Genomic DNA, 17,491 nt, shown 5'->3' with positions numbered 1-17,491 from the left:
CCTATGCATGGTTGCATGGACAGCAGAATGCAGAGGATGGTGCCTTGTAGTGTCAGCTATCCCCACATGCTTGCAATTGTTAAACCCTCTATACCGTGATTTTAACTTAATTTTATGATGCTCTTTGATTTGTTTTGTTTTACATGTTTATCAGTTATGATTTACAATGTACTCTGGAACTTGTGAGAAGGGCAGACTACAAATAAATAATAAATAAACCCTTCCACGGTGCTGTAAAGGTTTCAGTGTCCAAATTATCTCCCATCACCCAGCCTCTTAAAGAAAGCTTCCTAGAAGATTTGCAGACTCCCAGCATACTTGCCTTCCAATATGAAAGCCTCTCCCTGATGCAGAATTACCAAGTGGGAAAGAATACAGTGATCAATAAGGATCTTGATTATTGAAAACAGTATATGCTGATTTCCATTGACAGGCATAAGTATTTGAGAATTACTTTATTATTATTTATTAAATTTGCATACCATCCTTCATCGGAAGATCCTAGGGCGGTTCACACAGATAAATACAAATTAAGAATACAAAATACATAATAAAACAAAAACAAACCGATAAACCCGTCCCAGAAACACGCAGGTGGCGCTGTGGGTTAAACCACAGAGCCTAGGACTTGCCGATCAGAAAGTCGGTGGTTTTAATCCCCGCGACGGGGTGAGCTCCCGTTGCTCAGTCCCTGCTCCTGCCAACCTAGCAGTTCAAAAGCACGCAGTGCAAGTAGATAAATAGGTACCGCTGCGGCGGGAAGGTAAACAGCGTTTCCGTGCACTGCTCTGGTTTGCCAGAAGCAGCTTAGTCATGCTGGCCACATGACTCGGAAGCTGTATGCTGGCTCCCTCGGCCAATAAAGCAAGATGAGCGCTGCAACCCCAGAGTCGGTCACAACTGGACCTAATGGTCAGGGGTCCCTTTACCTTTACCTTTACAAACACATTTAAAAAGCCATAGAATATTAATCAGCCAAATGCCTGGTTGAAGAAAAACGTTTTCACCTGGCGCCGAAACACATGTAATGAAGGCACCAGGCGAGCCTCCTTGGGACAGCATTCCACAAACAGGGAGCTACCACAGGAAAGGCCTGTTCTTGTGTTGCTGCCCCCCTGACCTCAGATGGAATGGCAGATGACAAAGGCCTCAGATGATGATTGCAGGGTCCAGGTTGGTTCATATGAGGAGAGGTGGTCCTTGGGGCATTGTGGTCCTGAGCATGTATAACATGCTTTCCTGAAATAGCTGATACATATAGGCCTATACATAGGGATTATCATGTAGAAGACACATGAGTAACATAATTTTTAAATTTAACTTTAGGTAAAGGTAAAGGTACCCCTGCCCATACGGGCCAGTCTTGACAGACTCTGGGGTTGTGCGCCCATCTCACTCAAGAGGCCGGGGGCCAGCGCTGTCCGCAGACACTTCCGGGTCACGTGGCCAGCGTGACATCGCTGCTCTGGCGAGCCAGAGCCGCACACGGAAATGCCGTTTACCTTCCCGCTAGTAAGCTGTCCCTATTTATCTACTTGCACCCGGGGGTGCTTTCGAACTGCTAGGTTGGCAGGCGCTGGGACCGAGCAGCGGGAGCGCACCCCGCCGCGGGGATTCGAACCGCCGACCTTTCGATCGGCAAGCCCTAGGCGCTGAGGCTTTTACCCACAGCGCCACCCGCGTCCCGCAAATTTAACTTTAGTTGATGCTAAAGATTTCTGTAAAATGTCACCAGTAAAAACTCTCTGAAAGATTAATTGTATTTCAAGAATCCTGATCATTGTCTCTTTAACCACTTAACACAAGACTAAGTGGTCTTGCATGGTAGTTAATTCCTTGTTAACATTGTACAAATTCCATGTGTCATTTGTTGCATATGGTAAATAGACTTGTTTCCTGTTTTGTCGTGCCTACGTGGAGCATGACTCGCTGTTCTATGAGATAGTTATTAAGAACAGGAGAAAATGTATGCATTTTAAAAAATCACTAGATAATTCAATTTGTCTTTTAAGGAACAGTTTGGTATATTGTTGAATCTCCACAAAAATTACTGAATTGACTTTTATAGGATCACTGTGAGACTGACTGTACTCTAAAAAATTGTGCCGAAATTGAAGTAGAAATGAATGACATCTGGAGTTGTACTTGGATTGTTTATTCTTTTAGCATGTTTCAGTTTAATATTTTGCTTTAAAAGTCTTTCTTCTGAAAGTTCTATGAGCCTGCATATTACCAGATGAATGCAGCTGTCTTAAATTAAAGATTGATGGGAGTAAGTTCTTGCATTGATGAAATTCATTCTGATCTGAAAAAGTAAGGAGAAACTAATGTGTGTTTAGAATCAGGGGAAATGGGTTTTATTTAACAAAATTGACTTGCTTTGAAAAGTACTGTACTTTAGGAAGTGATGTAAGATGATACGGAAACATAATCACTAGGCATCATTGAAATGCTATTCTGTCAAGACAATGGGAGCAGCTGCAATCTGCCAGTTCTTTGTGAACTCTACGTACTTCCATAAGGTTTTGATACTGTTGATCGTGGTATCCTCCTGGGATGTCCCCGAGTCACAGGATGAGTGCCCTATTTTATGGTGGGTTTAGTTCTGCTTACAAGATTGATTCCAGAAAATGCTCTTGGATTACTGTGCCTTGACCCTCTGTGGTGTGCCATAGGGCATAATTTTGTCCACAGTACTATCTAATGTCCATATGAAGCCGCTGGGAGTGTCATTAAAAGCTGTGGGTCAAGATGACACTGGTATGCTGACGGTGGCAAGCTCTATTTCTGTGTAACATCTGAATCGGGTGGGACAATACATTCTTAATAAACTGCAACTTAATCTTGACAAGATAGTGGCCATGTCTGGAAATTGAGTTTTGTACAAGTTCTAGATCAGGTTGTACTCCGTATGAAGGAGCAGGTGTGTAATTTGGGGTTTCTCCTAGATTCATTGCCTTCATTAGAGGCCCAGGTGGCCTCGGTGGCTCAAAGCACCCATTACCAGCTTTGGTTGGTGTTCCATCTACAACCAGTTCTATACACTGAGAGCTTTGCATAGATGGTCCATACATTGGTAACCTCCCAATTAGACTACAGTAATGTGCTGTACGTGGGGCTACCCTGGTTTCCGGAGGTGGCGCCTCCGACAATGGCGGATTCTCCCTGATTTAGAGGGAGACAGCTCCACAGAAACCGGGTCTTACCGCTGCAGCGAAGCGGGGACCCCTTCAAAAATCGCAGGCGGAAGAAGCCTGCGACCGTGGGACTCAGCGGGCACCGTTTGCGCCCCTCTGTTTGGCAAAGGAGCTCTACAAAGGGCTCCGGAGTGAGACGGTGGTTGCCGTGGTGCTGAGAGTCAATCGCTACTTCTGTGGAGTGAAGCTGCACAGCCAAAGTCGGAGAGCGCTGTCCTTTTTCCTATGCCAATTCGGATTTCAAACAACAACCCGTGAGTAGGACAATTGAAACTTGTGGATCAAAAGTATACCTTTGAAATAGAGCCGAGACGGGAAGTGTAAATAGGAAGTCTGCCTCCCGCTCTTTGTAGAAAGATCAAAGCAAAGACTTTACAAGCTAAAAGCCGTAAATTGACAGCCTGGAATTTCCTGCTCTTTTAACTACCAAACCCCCCTGACAGCAGGAGGATAGGGGGAAAATAAATCGTGACTTTGCAAATCCTGCAGAGAGTAATTTAAGAAAATAAGTCTTCACTGTTCCTGACCTGGGGACGGAATGAAAGGAAAGAAACTGTCGGTGGTGCCTATAACAGGAATATAAGAAATCTGACAGATAGAGTTGGAAGGGGAAAAAAAAGTCCAATGCTGCCTTCTGCCTGATTGTTTTATATTGAAAGGAAACAAAATATCTGAAAATCGAAAGTAACTTTTATTTTCCCTTGTTGGATACACTGTAAAAATGGATGCTAAAAAGTAACTATCCCCCCTAGAGGAGGTCTGCCAGTGCTTTTGTTTTATTCTATAAAGAGAACATAGCAGCTGGGAAAATCAGACTGTGGGACCAGCTTTCTGACCTTGACAGAATGATGAGAGAGGAAGTTTTATCTGCCCTGGACAAAATATATGATGTGCTGCAACAGATGGATGAGAAAGTGTCTCTTATGAATCAAGAGACGGCCTACATTTTAGCTGCAGTTAACAAGGAGGTGCCAATGGAATGTACAGTTACAGAAATTGCACAACAATCTACCCAGGATATTGACTTAGGGCAAGCGCATGAAGTTATGAATGTATCTCATAAGACACAGAGTCTTCAAGTTTTACAGGATCAGAAGCCGCAACATTGTGAGATGGAATTCGCAGGACACTGGTTAAATTGTGGACTTAAGAGAGTTATTATCTTTGGTGGGATTGTGAAACAAGGGGAAGATTATCCTTGGATTGACTACCCTTTGGATTACAAACTAGATATTGGGGAGTGCAACACTGGGGAATGGGACAACTGGATAAAAGGAGATGAAGAATTTTACTGCATAGAGTCCTCCAGAGATTGGCTCCCCAAAGAGAAAGAGAAGAAAATGCGAAAGAATACAACAGGGAACAAGGATCTATGTAACTACAAACAGAAACAAGAAAACTCGCAGAGGGGGCCTGGAGGTGACTTGAGTGCCTCAGATATTAGAACGCCGGACTGACAAGGGTTAAAGACTTAAGGACTGACATTATCCGGAACTAGGAAAAGGGACGTTGGAGAAACTTAAAATGAGAAATGCTTTTGTAATAAATTCATATTTATGGAATTAGTGTAATTCTAATGAAATACTGAGATGCTGGAAAGGAAGTAATTGGCTTTAGCAATGGTTTAAATCTAAGAATTTTAAAGATTTGAGGACAAGATAAAATTGGGGAAATAAGAATTTGTAAGAATGGGTTGATTATAAATGAAAATATGAGGTAAATATTACATGGGGACATATAATTAAGGGTAAGACAAGTGGCTATGAATTTGCTGAATTAAATTTAAAATGGAATACAAGGAGGGAGGTGAGAGGAAGTCAGGAAAATAAGTTAAAGAATGTTGAGAATTTGAAAGGAGAGATTTTTATTTTTATTTTTCTTATCTTTTTGTTTTTTGTGTGGAATTTTTGATTTTTGATTATTGTAATTTTTCTTTTTCTGTCTCTGATGTTGTTGTTTTTTTTGTTATCTTTGTGGTCTTTATTCTTGAGAAAACTTAATAAAATATTATTAAAAAAAAGAAAAGAAAATGCTGCTGCTAGAGTGCTCAGTGGGACACCCAGCTGTAGAGGTACTGTGCCTGTTTTGAAAGATGTGGCACATCTTAATTAGACATTAAGGTATGTTCAGGGTTTTGTTAACATTTAAAGCCTAAGCCACTTGGGAGAAGGATACCTAGCAAACCACCTCTCCCAGTACAAATCGAGCTTATATTTAAGATCTGCCAAGGAGAATCCTCTGGCCTCTTCACAGACACATCAGAGGAGAAGCAGGGGTGCATGCATGTGTGGTTAAGAGTGGTAGACTCGTAATCTGGTGAACCGGGTTCGCGTCTCCGCTCCTCCACATGCAGCTGCTGGGTGACCTTGGGCTAGTCACACTTCTCTGAAGTCTCTCAGCCTCACTCACCTCACAGGTGGAGGAGGAAGGGAAAGGAGATTGTTAGCTGCTTTGAGACTCCTTAGGGTAGTGATAAAGCGGGATATCAACTCCAAATCCAAACTCTTCTTCATGTGTTTTCTGTCATAATGCTAAGCCAGGACTAGCTGACTTGTGGCCCTGCTAAAGTTGTTGTATCCCACCAGCCCCAGCCAGCATAGCTAACGGTCCGGTAGTCAGACAACATCTAGGGGAAGGCATAGCTTAGTTACCCTTTTGTCAAACTTTGGATTAGTGTTGCGTAAAGCTAATCATCATGTCTTTCTCATACCCTAGTGCAGTGAAGAAATGAAAAGCAGAACGGTGCTTTCTAGATGATAGTATATTTTGTTCTCAGTGGCTCCTTTTGGGCTCTGTTGAAGATTGTAATCTGGGACACATACCTGACCTGCTTCCTGCCCCAGTCTCCAATCCTGACAGACATTTCACTACTGATATCTATTTATTGAATCCAGTATTGTATTTAATATGTTGCAATATTATTTTTTAGATATGCTTGGAACCTTAGAGGAAATTCTTCCTAGCCTCCAAGAAGATATCAGGATTTGGGTGATGGCGAAAGAATCCACATTGCCACATGTTGATACCATTTTGGACAAGCTGGAAGTTGCCTCTGATGATCCTGTACCCGCTAATCTCTGTGTTGCTAATAACTTGAAGGATCCTCACCTCTACATTTTTACCTCTGGAACAACAGGTACAACATTCTATAAGGGTTTTCGATACACAGTCAGAAGTGACTGTGCTTTTTTGTTTTTTTTAATGATTGTTGTTGTTGTTTAGTTGTTTAGTCGTGTCCGACTCTTCGTGACCCCATGGACCAGAGCACGCCAGACACTCCTGTCCTCCAGTGCCTCCTGCAGTTTGGTCAAACTCATGCTGGTAGCTTCAAGAACACTGTCCAACCATCTCATCCTCTGTTGTCCCCTTCTCCTTGTGCCCTCCATCTTTCCCAACATCAGAGTCTTTTCCAGGGAGTCTTCTCTTCTCTTCTCTTCTCTTCTCATTAACTAGGTTAATGATTAACCTAGTGCAAACACACTACAAATCTACACTGATATGGGAGGGCCCCACCTCAAAAAGCTCTTGGCTTGGAAAACAGTTAAAACTTTTCTTTCTTTCTTTTTTAAAGCCAGCTGCCTACTGTATACTTCTGACCCCATAAACCTATATAGCACGTAGTAAGCTTTTCAGTTTTTCCAGATGGCCAGGACATTAAACCTACTCATTTAAGAAATAACTACTTTTTGTTTTACCTTTTAATATTGCAAAACAACATCCAGCACCTACTAATTCTACTTTGAACATTGGAACAAATAGCAGCATATTTTCTGATCATGTGATGTAGCTTTGGAATTTGGCTTCGTGAGCTTTATAATCTCCTTTCTTAGCATGTTGTTATACATCTGTTATGAAATGTTTCCTGTCCAAGCTTGCTGAGCTTACAGGTCATTGTGGAGAAAGAAAATAGGATTAAGTTACTAACTAGCCCTTTAGTTTTCAAGCAGATGGCCAGGTTTGTTGCCATTGGTACAGATGCTAAGAAGCTAAGATCTTTATGTGCTTGTTTTGAAACACTCCTTATCGGAGGACATGAAAAGCAACATTATATAGCTGATTAAAAACAAATGTTCCACTCATAGTATTATTGTTATTTGTTAAATTTTACAATTATTTTTGTATTAAATATTATTTAAAAGGCCCTATTTGCCATACTTTCCTTACATTTTAATTAACAGCAAAGGCTAATTTGTGTGTCTGTGTCATATACCAATGTTATAGATGCCTTTTCGTTTTCTTCTCTGATGCTTGCAGAACATGTCTTATCTCCGTTACCCATAATATTTCCTGATCAATGATGTAGCATACACCCCCCCTTTTTACTTGTGTTATTGAAACCAAGTGTCAAGTGCTTAAATCTTAAATTTGCATACATTTAAAGCCACACTTGTGTGCATGGTCCCTATTGAAATGAATGCAGCAGCACATGCAGAATGTTGAAATGGGAAAAAACAACAACCTCTCACATCTTCCAGGATCAGGTTGAAGCGTAAGTCAGTTTAATTCATGCTGCATGTATACACTCTATCGCAGGAGACCAGGGCACTGCAGGACTTCACATGCTTCCGCAGGGTCTGTAAGACGGAGCTGTTCTGCCTGGCCTTCAGTCCGGGCCCAGTTTGAACCCCCTCTATGGGACCCTGTAAGCTACCTCTTTGGCCCTTTAATCGGCTCATGTGGGACCAACATGGATAGCTGGCCCTGATTAATACTTGAGGTTCTCGACCCCTATGGTTGTAATTTCATGCGCAGTCATTTAATTTTATCCTGATTCTAATTTTTAAGCTGTATTTTAATGAATTGTTTGATTGTGTTTTAATGTATTTGACATTTGATGTTAGCCGCCCTGAGCCCGGTCTTGGCCGGGGAGGGCGGGGTATAAATAAAAAATTGCTTACTTATTACTTACATACATATAGAATTTGCAAAAGCATCATTTGCCTAAAAATTTACAACTTACATCATTCAAGCAAAGAAGGTAGTGTGACCAGAAGAGAAGCTCTTTTCCAAGGAAATAATTAGACCCAACTATATGTGTGATAGAATATCGGAGATTGGATCACCAGACATTTTTTTTTCTTTTATTCAAATGAAGCTGAGGGGAAAGGGAGCTGGTTAACAGTTTGTTCCCCTCCCTCCACCAACCAAGCAGTTTTCCTAATCTAATTCACGCCTGTAATGCCTTTGATGCCTATAGCTTCAAGATGTGATGCCTGAATTTTGATCAGGAAAGTGGCATAGGTGAAAGAACATCAGGATGTCCAATCTGTAAAAAGCTGTAATAGTTTCTGAGGGGAAAAAAACATTGATGATTTTTGTTTTATATACCTGGGTAGCAGGGAGTATATAGCTTCCATAAACTGGCTACTTGTTTTGAAATAAGAAGTTTTCTTTAAAAAAAAATAAATGTTTCATTTTTCTTCAAACAATAAAATAATTTTACATCAAATTTCAATATCCCATTTCAAAATAATGTTTTCTTAATGCATTGACTTGCCTGTTATTTTAATCTTTTCGCAGAATACATAGTGAGTGGGCTTCAGCAGGAGCAACTGGTTTGTTTATTTATTTTGGATGTTACTTAGTAATATCCCAGAACAATTTGTGCAAATTACATAACCTATTTTAGCATATAGATGAAAATTTCACCCTGGAGTGGAAAAAGTAGCCATTGATTTTGTAATTAAGCTTTTTTTTTACTTCCTTTGAAAGAAAAAAAAAATGTTTGCGTATATTTTATTTCTTTATTTCAGGTTTACCAAAGGCTGCAATTATCAGTCATCTGCAAGTTCTAAAAGGAGCTGCTGGATTATGGGCATTTGGTGCTACTCCTGATGACATAATTTATATTACTCTCCCTCTTTACCACAGTGCAGCCGCTCTACTTGGCATAGGTGGATGCATTGAACTGGGTAAGGCAAGTTGACATTTCCATTCCACCTTAAGGAACAGGCATGAGATTGTTGCATGTCACATGTCTGTTTACATTCCAGCACAGGTTGCTGGGAACTTCCATTTGTGTATAGCTTTTGCTTTTGCTGTTCTCTCTGAGACGACACAAGAGAGAGACGACATGTTTCTTTGTCCTGATTTATGTTTAATAAAACTGTAGCTGTAGAATGATTTCACAAGCCTCACGCCTATTCTGTGTGCGCAGTACACTCTGCTAATAGCGTGCCCTGGTCGCTGATTTACGTCTAAGCACAGGCCGATGGAAGGAGACGGCACAGCTGGGGCTTGCCAGCTGACCTCCTGGCCCTCTGCATGTCCACAGTCTTTAGTCATGCTGATGGAAAGCATGTATTGTTAAACTACATAACAAGTGTTTCTAAAGGAGATGAATGATCAACTAATAGTTGAAATAGTTAAAATAAGCCAAGAAAAGATCCTCAATCAATAATCACATTAATGGGGTGTGCCTTGTAGTTGCTTTAACTTTTAGTCCATGTTTCGGATGTGTGCTTGGCATATTGTAGGAATGCAAAGTTACAGGTTAGGTTCCATCAAGGCAAGGTCAGGCAAAGCAGAGGTCAAGTTCCAAAAAGGCAGCAATAGAGGTATCATCTGGATAGATCCAATTGAAGCTTAGGCTGCAGGTCAGTCAGTGCAGGCCTTAATATCCCTACGACAACCAGGAACCCTACACTGAACCTTAAATAGGACTGCTGCTTTCTCTGAGCAGTTGAGCCCCCATTGCTTGTGAGCAGAGCTACTTTTAAAGGGGCCCAGCGCTATAAGGATGGAGAGTCAGAGCCCTGGGTCATGGGAAAGGGCAGCTGTAAGAAACTCTGGAGAATATCCTCTTCCACCTGATACATGCTGCTCCCATAGGATTTCCATTACAGGTCTCTGAGGATAGCTTTATGTTGTTGAGATGGTTCTGTACTGGCTACAGATCATATGGTGATAAGCATAATTTGTTTCCGTGATCCACTGGGAAAAAGACAGAGATGAAAACATCTTCTGTTAAAAAAAGGGGGGGGAGGGGACTTACTGCAGTTTCACTTTTTCCTAATCAGCCAAACGAATTACTCTGAAAAGCTGGGTCTTGGTTTTTCCTCTGCATAAAATGGATGAAAGTTCACACTAATAACATGTAGTAACTTTCTGATACGTAGAGGACTCCTGGATGCACAAAAAAGTTTCAGTTTTGGTGCGGTTGGATAAGCAGGGCATCCAAACTCTAAGGAGCAGCAAACAAATTAAACATCCCTTCTGGGTTCATATAGCATTCTGCACGTTTCTGTGTAAACAGGCATTTTCACCTCAAGGGAAATTTACCAGTACTTTCCAGAAGGGCGGCAGCCAATATGGCCTGGCTCAGAGCACAGTCCTGAAGGACCAGGAGCGCAGCCTGGGAGCCCAGTATACCTGAAGGAGCATCTCCACCCCCATCATTCAGCCCGAACACTGAGGTCCAGCTCCGAGGGCCTTCTGGCAGTTCCCTCACTGCGAGAAGTGATATTACAGGGAACCAGGGAGGGGGCCTTCTTGGTAGTGGCGCCCACCCTGTGGAACGCCCTCCCATCAGATGTCAAGGAAATAAACAACTATCTGACTTTTAGAAGACATCTGAAGGCAGGCCTGTTTAGGGAAGTTTTTAATGTTTGATGTTTTATTGCTTTATTATTATTATTAATAATAATATTCTGTTGGAAGCCACCCAGAGTGGCTGGAGCAACCCAGCCAGATGGGCAGGGTATAAATAATAAATTATTATTATCATAGAGAAGGGATCTGGCCATGCCAGTAGGGTAACCCATCATAGTTTAAGGGATATTTAGCATTACAAGGGTGTTGTGGTAGAATCAATTACCTCAAAGGCACACCGAACATGTTGTTCAGGCATGGTGATCAATCTGGTTGTGGGAGACAGGGTGCTGTGCACAGGCCTAGCTAGTACTGTCAGCTCCTGAGATACAACCCCCCAACCATAAAAGGCTCAAAATGCACAGCCCAGTTCACCCTGCTCCCCTGATATCAAGGACTTGCCCCAATCGTGGCCTGCCAGCAGTGGGAAAACACCCAAGAGAAGGATAGATTTATTGTTTATGCACCCAATTAAGTGTTTGAAGAAGCTTGTGCCATAATAAATCTGTTGCTGCTTTTGCTACAACACACTAACACACTTCTCCTCTGGCAACAGAGCGGAGTCACTGTGCCCAGTTCAGCCTTCATGCAAAGGCACAGTGTGATTTAGGGGTGGGGTCCATCTCAGCCTGAGGCCATAGTCCCTTCTAAGCCATTTGAGGCCACATACCAGTGGTAGGTGGGGAAAGAGGCGAAAGTGGGTGAGGCAACAAATGTCAACTTTACCGTTCTACAGGAGCCTGGTTTTTATACACAATCTTTCACCCCACAATCAGCCATCCCGACAAGCAGGACACATGATCAGAGTTCAAAGACCCATTCCCATCATTCAAAAATAGCGTGCAAAGCAGAGACACTAAGAGGAGAGTCCAAGGGCCAGACAGAGAGGTGCGGGGATCTGCTTTCTGCCCCCAAGGCTTTGAGGTTCCCTGCCCCAATGTAATGCATCATGTACATAGATTTTTTAAAATTAAACCAAGTGTGTATCAATTAAATTCAAATCTGTTCTTAAGGATGTTAGACCTAAATAAGATGTGCATAGTGTCAGCCAAAAGTTAATCCTGAAACTGTGGTTTTGTTTTTCCCCCAAGGTGCGACATGTGTTTTAAAAAAGAAGTTTTCAGCTAGCCAGTTCTGGACTGATTGCAAAAAGTATAATATTACAGTTATTCAATACATTGGGGAACTGTGTCGTTACCTTTGCAAGCAGCCTGTGGTAAGTCCATTTATATTTATATGTTAGTTTTATCTATAGCCCACTCTTCATCTAATGAGCAGTTTACGAAAGATAGTTTTAAACAATACAAAACACAATCAGATACCATCATAAAATTGTTAAAACCATGCTTAAAACATATGCGGCAGAAAACCTCAGAGCACAAAGCTCTGACTTCCATTATTGGTTGCGATTTACCTGAACAATTTTGAATGAGTTAGAACACTCCTGCTATCTGGGTATCTAGCCTGGGTAAACAGCGTTGGAATTGTCCCCAAGACTGCAAGATTGTCAACATATTTTTTTAGTAAGAAAAAATGGGTGATGCAAGAATTTCAGTCATGCTAAGCATCCATAAATCTCTCTTGAGCCAAGGATCCCAGCCAAAAATATTATGAGGCAAGCATCTTATTGCTTCTAAAAGAAATCTACCTGCTTCTAAAGGACAGTATTTTTCCATGTATAAGACAGCCTTTTTATAAAAAATTAGTGATAAATTGGTGGTTGTCTTATACTTGGGTTAATATGGTAAATAAGGCTGGAGCCTTGTTGGTAGCAGGTAGCAGGGAACAGTTGCCAGGGAGGGGTGTCATCAAAAAACAGCTCAACAGCTCAGCAAAATTACAAAAGAAGCTCAACAACTGTTTTTGTGATTTCCGCCAAAAAGCTCAACTTCCTTAATTTTAAAATTTCTTAATTTTAGACTCCCAAAAATAGGGGATGCCTTGTACACGGAAAAATACATTACACGTGAAAGCAGAGTTAGACGCAGTCTCCATGGCATGCAGGGACGTGGGTAGCACTGTGGGTTAAACCACAGAGCCTAGGGCTTGCCGATCAGAAGGTTGGCGGTTCGAATCCCTGCGACGGGGTGAGCTCCCATTGCTCGGTCCCTGCTCCTGCCAACCTAGCAGTTTGAAAGAACATCAAAGTGCAAGTAGATAAATAGGTACCGCTCTGGCGGGAAGGTAAACGGCGTTTCCGTGTGCTGCTCTGGTTCGCCAGAAGTGGCTTAGTCATGCTGGCCACATGACCCGGAAGCTGTACGCTGCCTCCCTCAGCCAGTAAAGCGAGATGAGCGCCACAACCCCAGAGTCGGCCACGACTGGACCTAAATGGTCAGGGGTCCCTTTACCTTTACCATGGCATGCATGATATGCATTTGCACTTTGGGGCCAATATTTAAGCAGAGTGATTCAGATTTCTCATACAGTGGTACCTCGGGTTAAGTACTTAATTCGTTCTGGAGGTCCGTTCTTAACCTGAAACTGTTCTTAAGCTGAAGCACCACTTTAGCTAATGGGGCCTCCTGCTGCCACTGTAGTGCCGGAGCACAATATCTGAATCAAAGTTCTTAACCCAAGGTACTATTTCTGGGTTAGCGAAGTCTGTAACCTGAAGCGTATGTAACCTGAAGCCTATGTAACCCGAGGTACCACTGTAGTTAGTTTCTGGCTCCGCAACTTCCCCACAAAATGGCAATTCCTTAGTTATTTATGGAAATGCCTGTCTTGGGACTCACAGCATTACTGCCATGTCATGCACAAACATCCGAAAAATGTGTTGTCTGTCATCTTATATTGTGAACGGCCCTGAGATCTGCTAATGAAGAAGGGTTTATAAATCTAACATGTAAGTAAGTAAAAACTTAAGAAGATAAATCTGTAAAAGATAAATCAAGAGAGAACAATAGGGAAGTTTAAAGCAAGAGAAATACAAATTGTTGGTTCTCACCACTGTCCTACGTAAATGTGTAATAGCACCTACAAATTCATATCGCAGATGAAGAATTACAAAACAATATTTGAAGGCACAGCCACTCCTGCCAGACAAATTCCTTATATGCACCCAGTGTTAATCAGCATCAGTAGATTCCCATTCTTTTTACTACACTATTATATTCAGAAGGATGTGGATTAGATCGGATTGTTGACACCCTAGTATGAGCCCTGTCTGATTTAGGTTGCATATTTTTCAGTGTAGAACTGAGAATAGCAATTGACAGATTGAAGACAGGGTTTGTGCAGAAAATAAAACAAGGTCTCGTTGGGAGTGCTAAAGCTTTGGTTCAAGGCCAGTTTTCTTTTTTTGTAATAGCTGCCTCCCTCTTATTAGGGCCATCATAACTGCTGAAGGAGAAACAACAACAATATGTTGTGTTATTTATTTATTTACACAACACATTCCACACTTTCAACATAATGTATGTTGCCAAGGCAGCTAACAGAGTAGAAAGAAACAAACTAGTATAATTTAAAACAACGAAGGTAGATAGAATTCAGTGTCACACTATTACAAATGTTCGGTCTACGCAAGCCTATTAGGTTGCCAGATGAAACAACACCCCTCCCCGTCCCCCACATTCTGGTTTGAGGGTTCTCCCCCTGAGCCAATTCCAGGGGGCACACAGGAGAGGGGGGAAGCCTCATTGCACAAGTGAAAGTCCGAGTGCAGGGCTTCCCGCTGACGGTGTTCTTTAGATCATGGGTAGACAATATAAGGCCCGGGGGCCGGATGCGGCCCAATCGCCTTCTCAATCCGGCCCCCGGACGGTCCAGGAATCAGCGTGTTTTTACATGAGTAGAATGTGAGCTTTTATTTAAAATGCATCTCTGGGTTATTTGTTCGGCATAGGAATTCGTTCATTTATTTTTTTCCAAAATATAGTCAGGTCCCCCACAAGATCTGAGGGACTGTGGACTGGCCCTCAGCTGAAAAAGTTTGCTGACCCCTTAGATGAATCTCGCCCAAAGCATACAATTAGGTTAATAGTGTATTTTAATTGTTGTAACCCACCATGGGATATTAGGGTGAAAGTAATAACGACAAACTACTGCAGTAACAGTGCATTCACATAAACAATAAAACCAAACTGCTCTTAAAAAAAGTTTCTAAAGTCGATTGATATGATATTTATGAAATTGCATGACTTGCTTAACTCTTGTCATGTTTCTGTAGGGCCACCTCGCCCAATCTTGCTCACTTAATAGCTCTCAGATTTGTATAAGGTTTCCATGATGTCCTGGGGGTATTTCCAGTGTTTGCAACTTTGCACTTGCCTCTATAGGTCTCTTTCCTTACTCTACATTCTTAATCCCAAATGCTGGCCCCTGGCCCTGGCTGTCTCCTCAAAAGTATTTTCTGCCTTGAGATGTGTTGAATTGGTTTAGTTACTTTGCATGGACTTGTGACAGCAACTGTGATGTTGCAAACAATGCCATAGCAGCTTTGAATTAATCTGTCTCCTTGTGTGGGATATCTACAATAAACAAAGCTTTCTTTTGTTACTGAAAAGGATAAATGGAAACAAAGTTTACCTGCATATCAAACTGGCTACTAGAGAGTTTCGGTTTCTGTAGGGATATGAATAAACCATTCAGTCTGAATTGAGCGGGTTTCTCTACTGGTCTTCTTTCATCACTGAACAAAAGGTCACAATAAAAGTCTTTGTTGTTGTTTTTAGTCTGGTGTTACCAGGATTTGCATTTCAGTAACAGAGAATTCAGTGACCTCAGCAAAGGGTAGCTGCAGTGGTGCAGATGACATGCCAATTTGAAATTAGCAAGGAATCAGATTCCTTTAAAGGTAGGTGCTTTTAAAAGTAGGTGCTCAAATCAAGTCTATTTTAGTTGATTGCCTGGAGGAAAATAAGCAGGATAAACAAAAAAGCAACATGGTTTAAATGACTTTTCTGCACATTTTAAAGATGGTTGCCCTGATCCAACTAAAGGGAATTGTGGCTAGGAATGCAACTCTTTGCACAGTCTGCATAAAAAACAAGTCTGATTGTTCTCAACAGGGCTTTCTGCCATATAAGTGGCATTCTGCCATGTAAGTGTGTTTAGAATTGCAGCATAAATCTTTATTGAAACCAATGAAACAACTAACTATAATCTCATTGCTCACAGCGGGACCTAGGGCATATGCACACTTCCTTTTTGCCCGGCTGTTTAAAGCTCAATTGGAGCAAAGGTCAATTGGCAGAAAACCCAAATTGACGTTTGTTCCTATTCAGCTTTAAAGAGTGAGTTTTCACAGGGAGAGCTCAGGCCGAAAAAGAAAAGAAAGCAAGAGTGTTAAAGCATGAACTTGTGCAGCAAAAGATAAATGTGGATAAGCCCTTATTTAAAGCTAACTAGCTAGGTTGGGGTGGTGATGATTAAAAATGCATATGCTGGTTGTCACTTATGGCCATTTGTCATAGCCAAATGCAGTGTAAATTCTGCAGATAAAAAAACACACATTAAAAATGTTGATGAGTTGTCAAGTACATAAACACATAGGCTGTTCCTAAGAACTGATTGTGGTTCAAACAGAGGTTACATTGTTAGTGATTTATACATACTTCTTTTTGGTCTTGATATCATCTCTAATCCAAGAGTTTTTGCAGGTTCTCAAACACTATAAAAACCTGAGAAACTAAAAAGTGGAATAAGTGTACAGTGGTACCTCTAGTTGCAGACGTGATCCGTTCCGGGGTGTTGTTCGCACCCCGAAAAGTCCGCAACTATAGAGTGGTGCTTCTGCGCAAGCGTGGAGCGTGATAGAGCACTTCCGCACATGTGCGAAGCACGTAGAATGCTTCTGCGCATGCGCGCATGGCGAAACCTGGAAGTATACACTTCCAGGTTTGCTGCGTTCGCAAGCCGAAGAGACGCAACATGAACCTAACGCAACACGAGGTATGACTGTACATACCATTGTGAATGGTGTTTTCGCCATACTAACTTAAACACACACAAACGCACATGCACACAAATATACACTCCTATTGTCTGCCTCTAGCCTTAGGTATAGAGTGGTAGAATGGACTCCCTTAGAAGGTGGGCAACTCTTCTTCATTTGATGTTTTTAAGCAGAGGTTGGATGGCCACCCATCATAGATGATTTAGTTGTGATCCCTGCATTGCAAGGGGTTGGACTAGATGACCCTTGGCTCCCTTCCAACTCTACAAGGAGCCATCCCATACCAGGACTGCCCTCAGGAACCTCCGAGGAATTGGCTGTGATTTTTATGATGGGTCACACTGCAGCTGGTTTCTGATCTGTAGATAAACTCAAGACGGGGGCCGGATTTTAATTTTCTTTTTAAATGCGAGCTTGGAATCTGCTGTAGGTTAAAATGTGATGGGTTCATCTTAAGGATGTCTATGTGTGTTTTTAAAATGTCTTTCAGAAAGAGGGAGAGAGGAATCACAAAGTTCGCCTAGCAGTTGGGAACGGAGTAAGAACAGATATCTGGAAAGAATTTTTACACCGATTTGGTGACATCAAGATATGTGAATTTTATGGTGCAACGGAAGGAAACATTTGCTTCATGAATCACACGGGCAAAATTGGATCTGTGGGTCGAACTAATTTCTTTTATAAGGTGACTATTTACATGTATATACTGTGTGAAGGAATGCCAGATTAACATGACTTTTATAGCACAGTAGTTGGCAACTTCAGAGTCTGAATCACTCGGTGGGAAACTGCTGTTCATACA

At 41.8% G+C, this 17,491-nt stretch overlaps 1 protein-coding gene across 1 annotated transcript in view; it reads left to right on the top strand.

The window, feature by feature from the left end:
• SLC27A6 (solute carrier family 27 member 6) overlaps positions 1 to 17,491 on the top strand; it is a 39,837-nt gene that overhangs the window by 4,221 nt on the left and 18,125 nt on the right. Inside the window, exons 2-5 of the mRNA XM_079995557.1 lie at positions 6,127 to 6,333; positions 8,951 to 9,109; positions 11,879 to 12,003; positions 17,180 to 17,374. Coding sequence (XP_079851683.1) covers positions 6,127 to 6,333; positions 8,951 to 9,109; positions 11,879 to 12,003; positions 17,180 to 17,374 — 686 coding nt within the window. The remainder of the gene's footprint in view (positions 1 to 6,126; positions 6,334 to 8,950; positions 9,110 to 11,878; positions 12,004 to 17,179; positions 17,375 to 17,491) is intronic.

The sequence above is a fragment of the Podarcis cretensis genome, assembly GCF_951804945.1.
Source record: "Podarcis cretensis genome assembly, chromosome: 11".
NCBI lineage: Eukaryota > Metazoa > Chordata > Lepidosauria > Squamata > Lacertidae > Podarcis > Podarcis cretensis.
The sequence above is the reverse complement of the archived record's forward strand: the minus strand, read 5'-3'. Positions and strand labels throughout refer to the sequence as shown.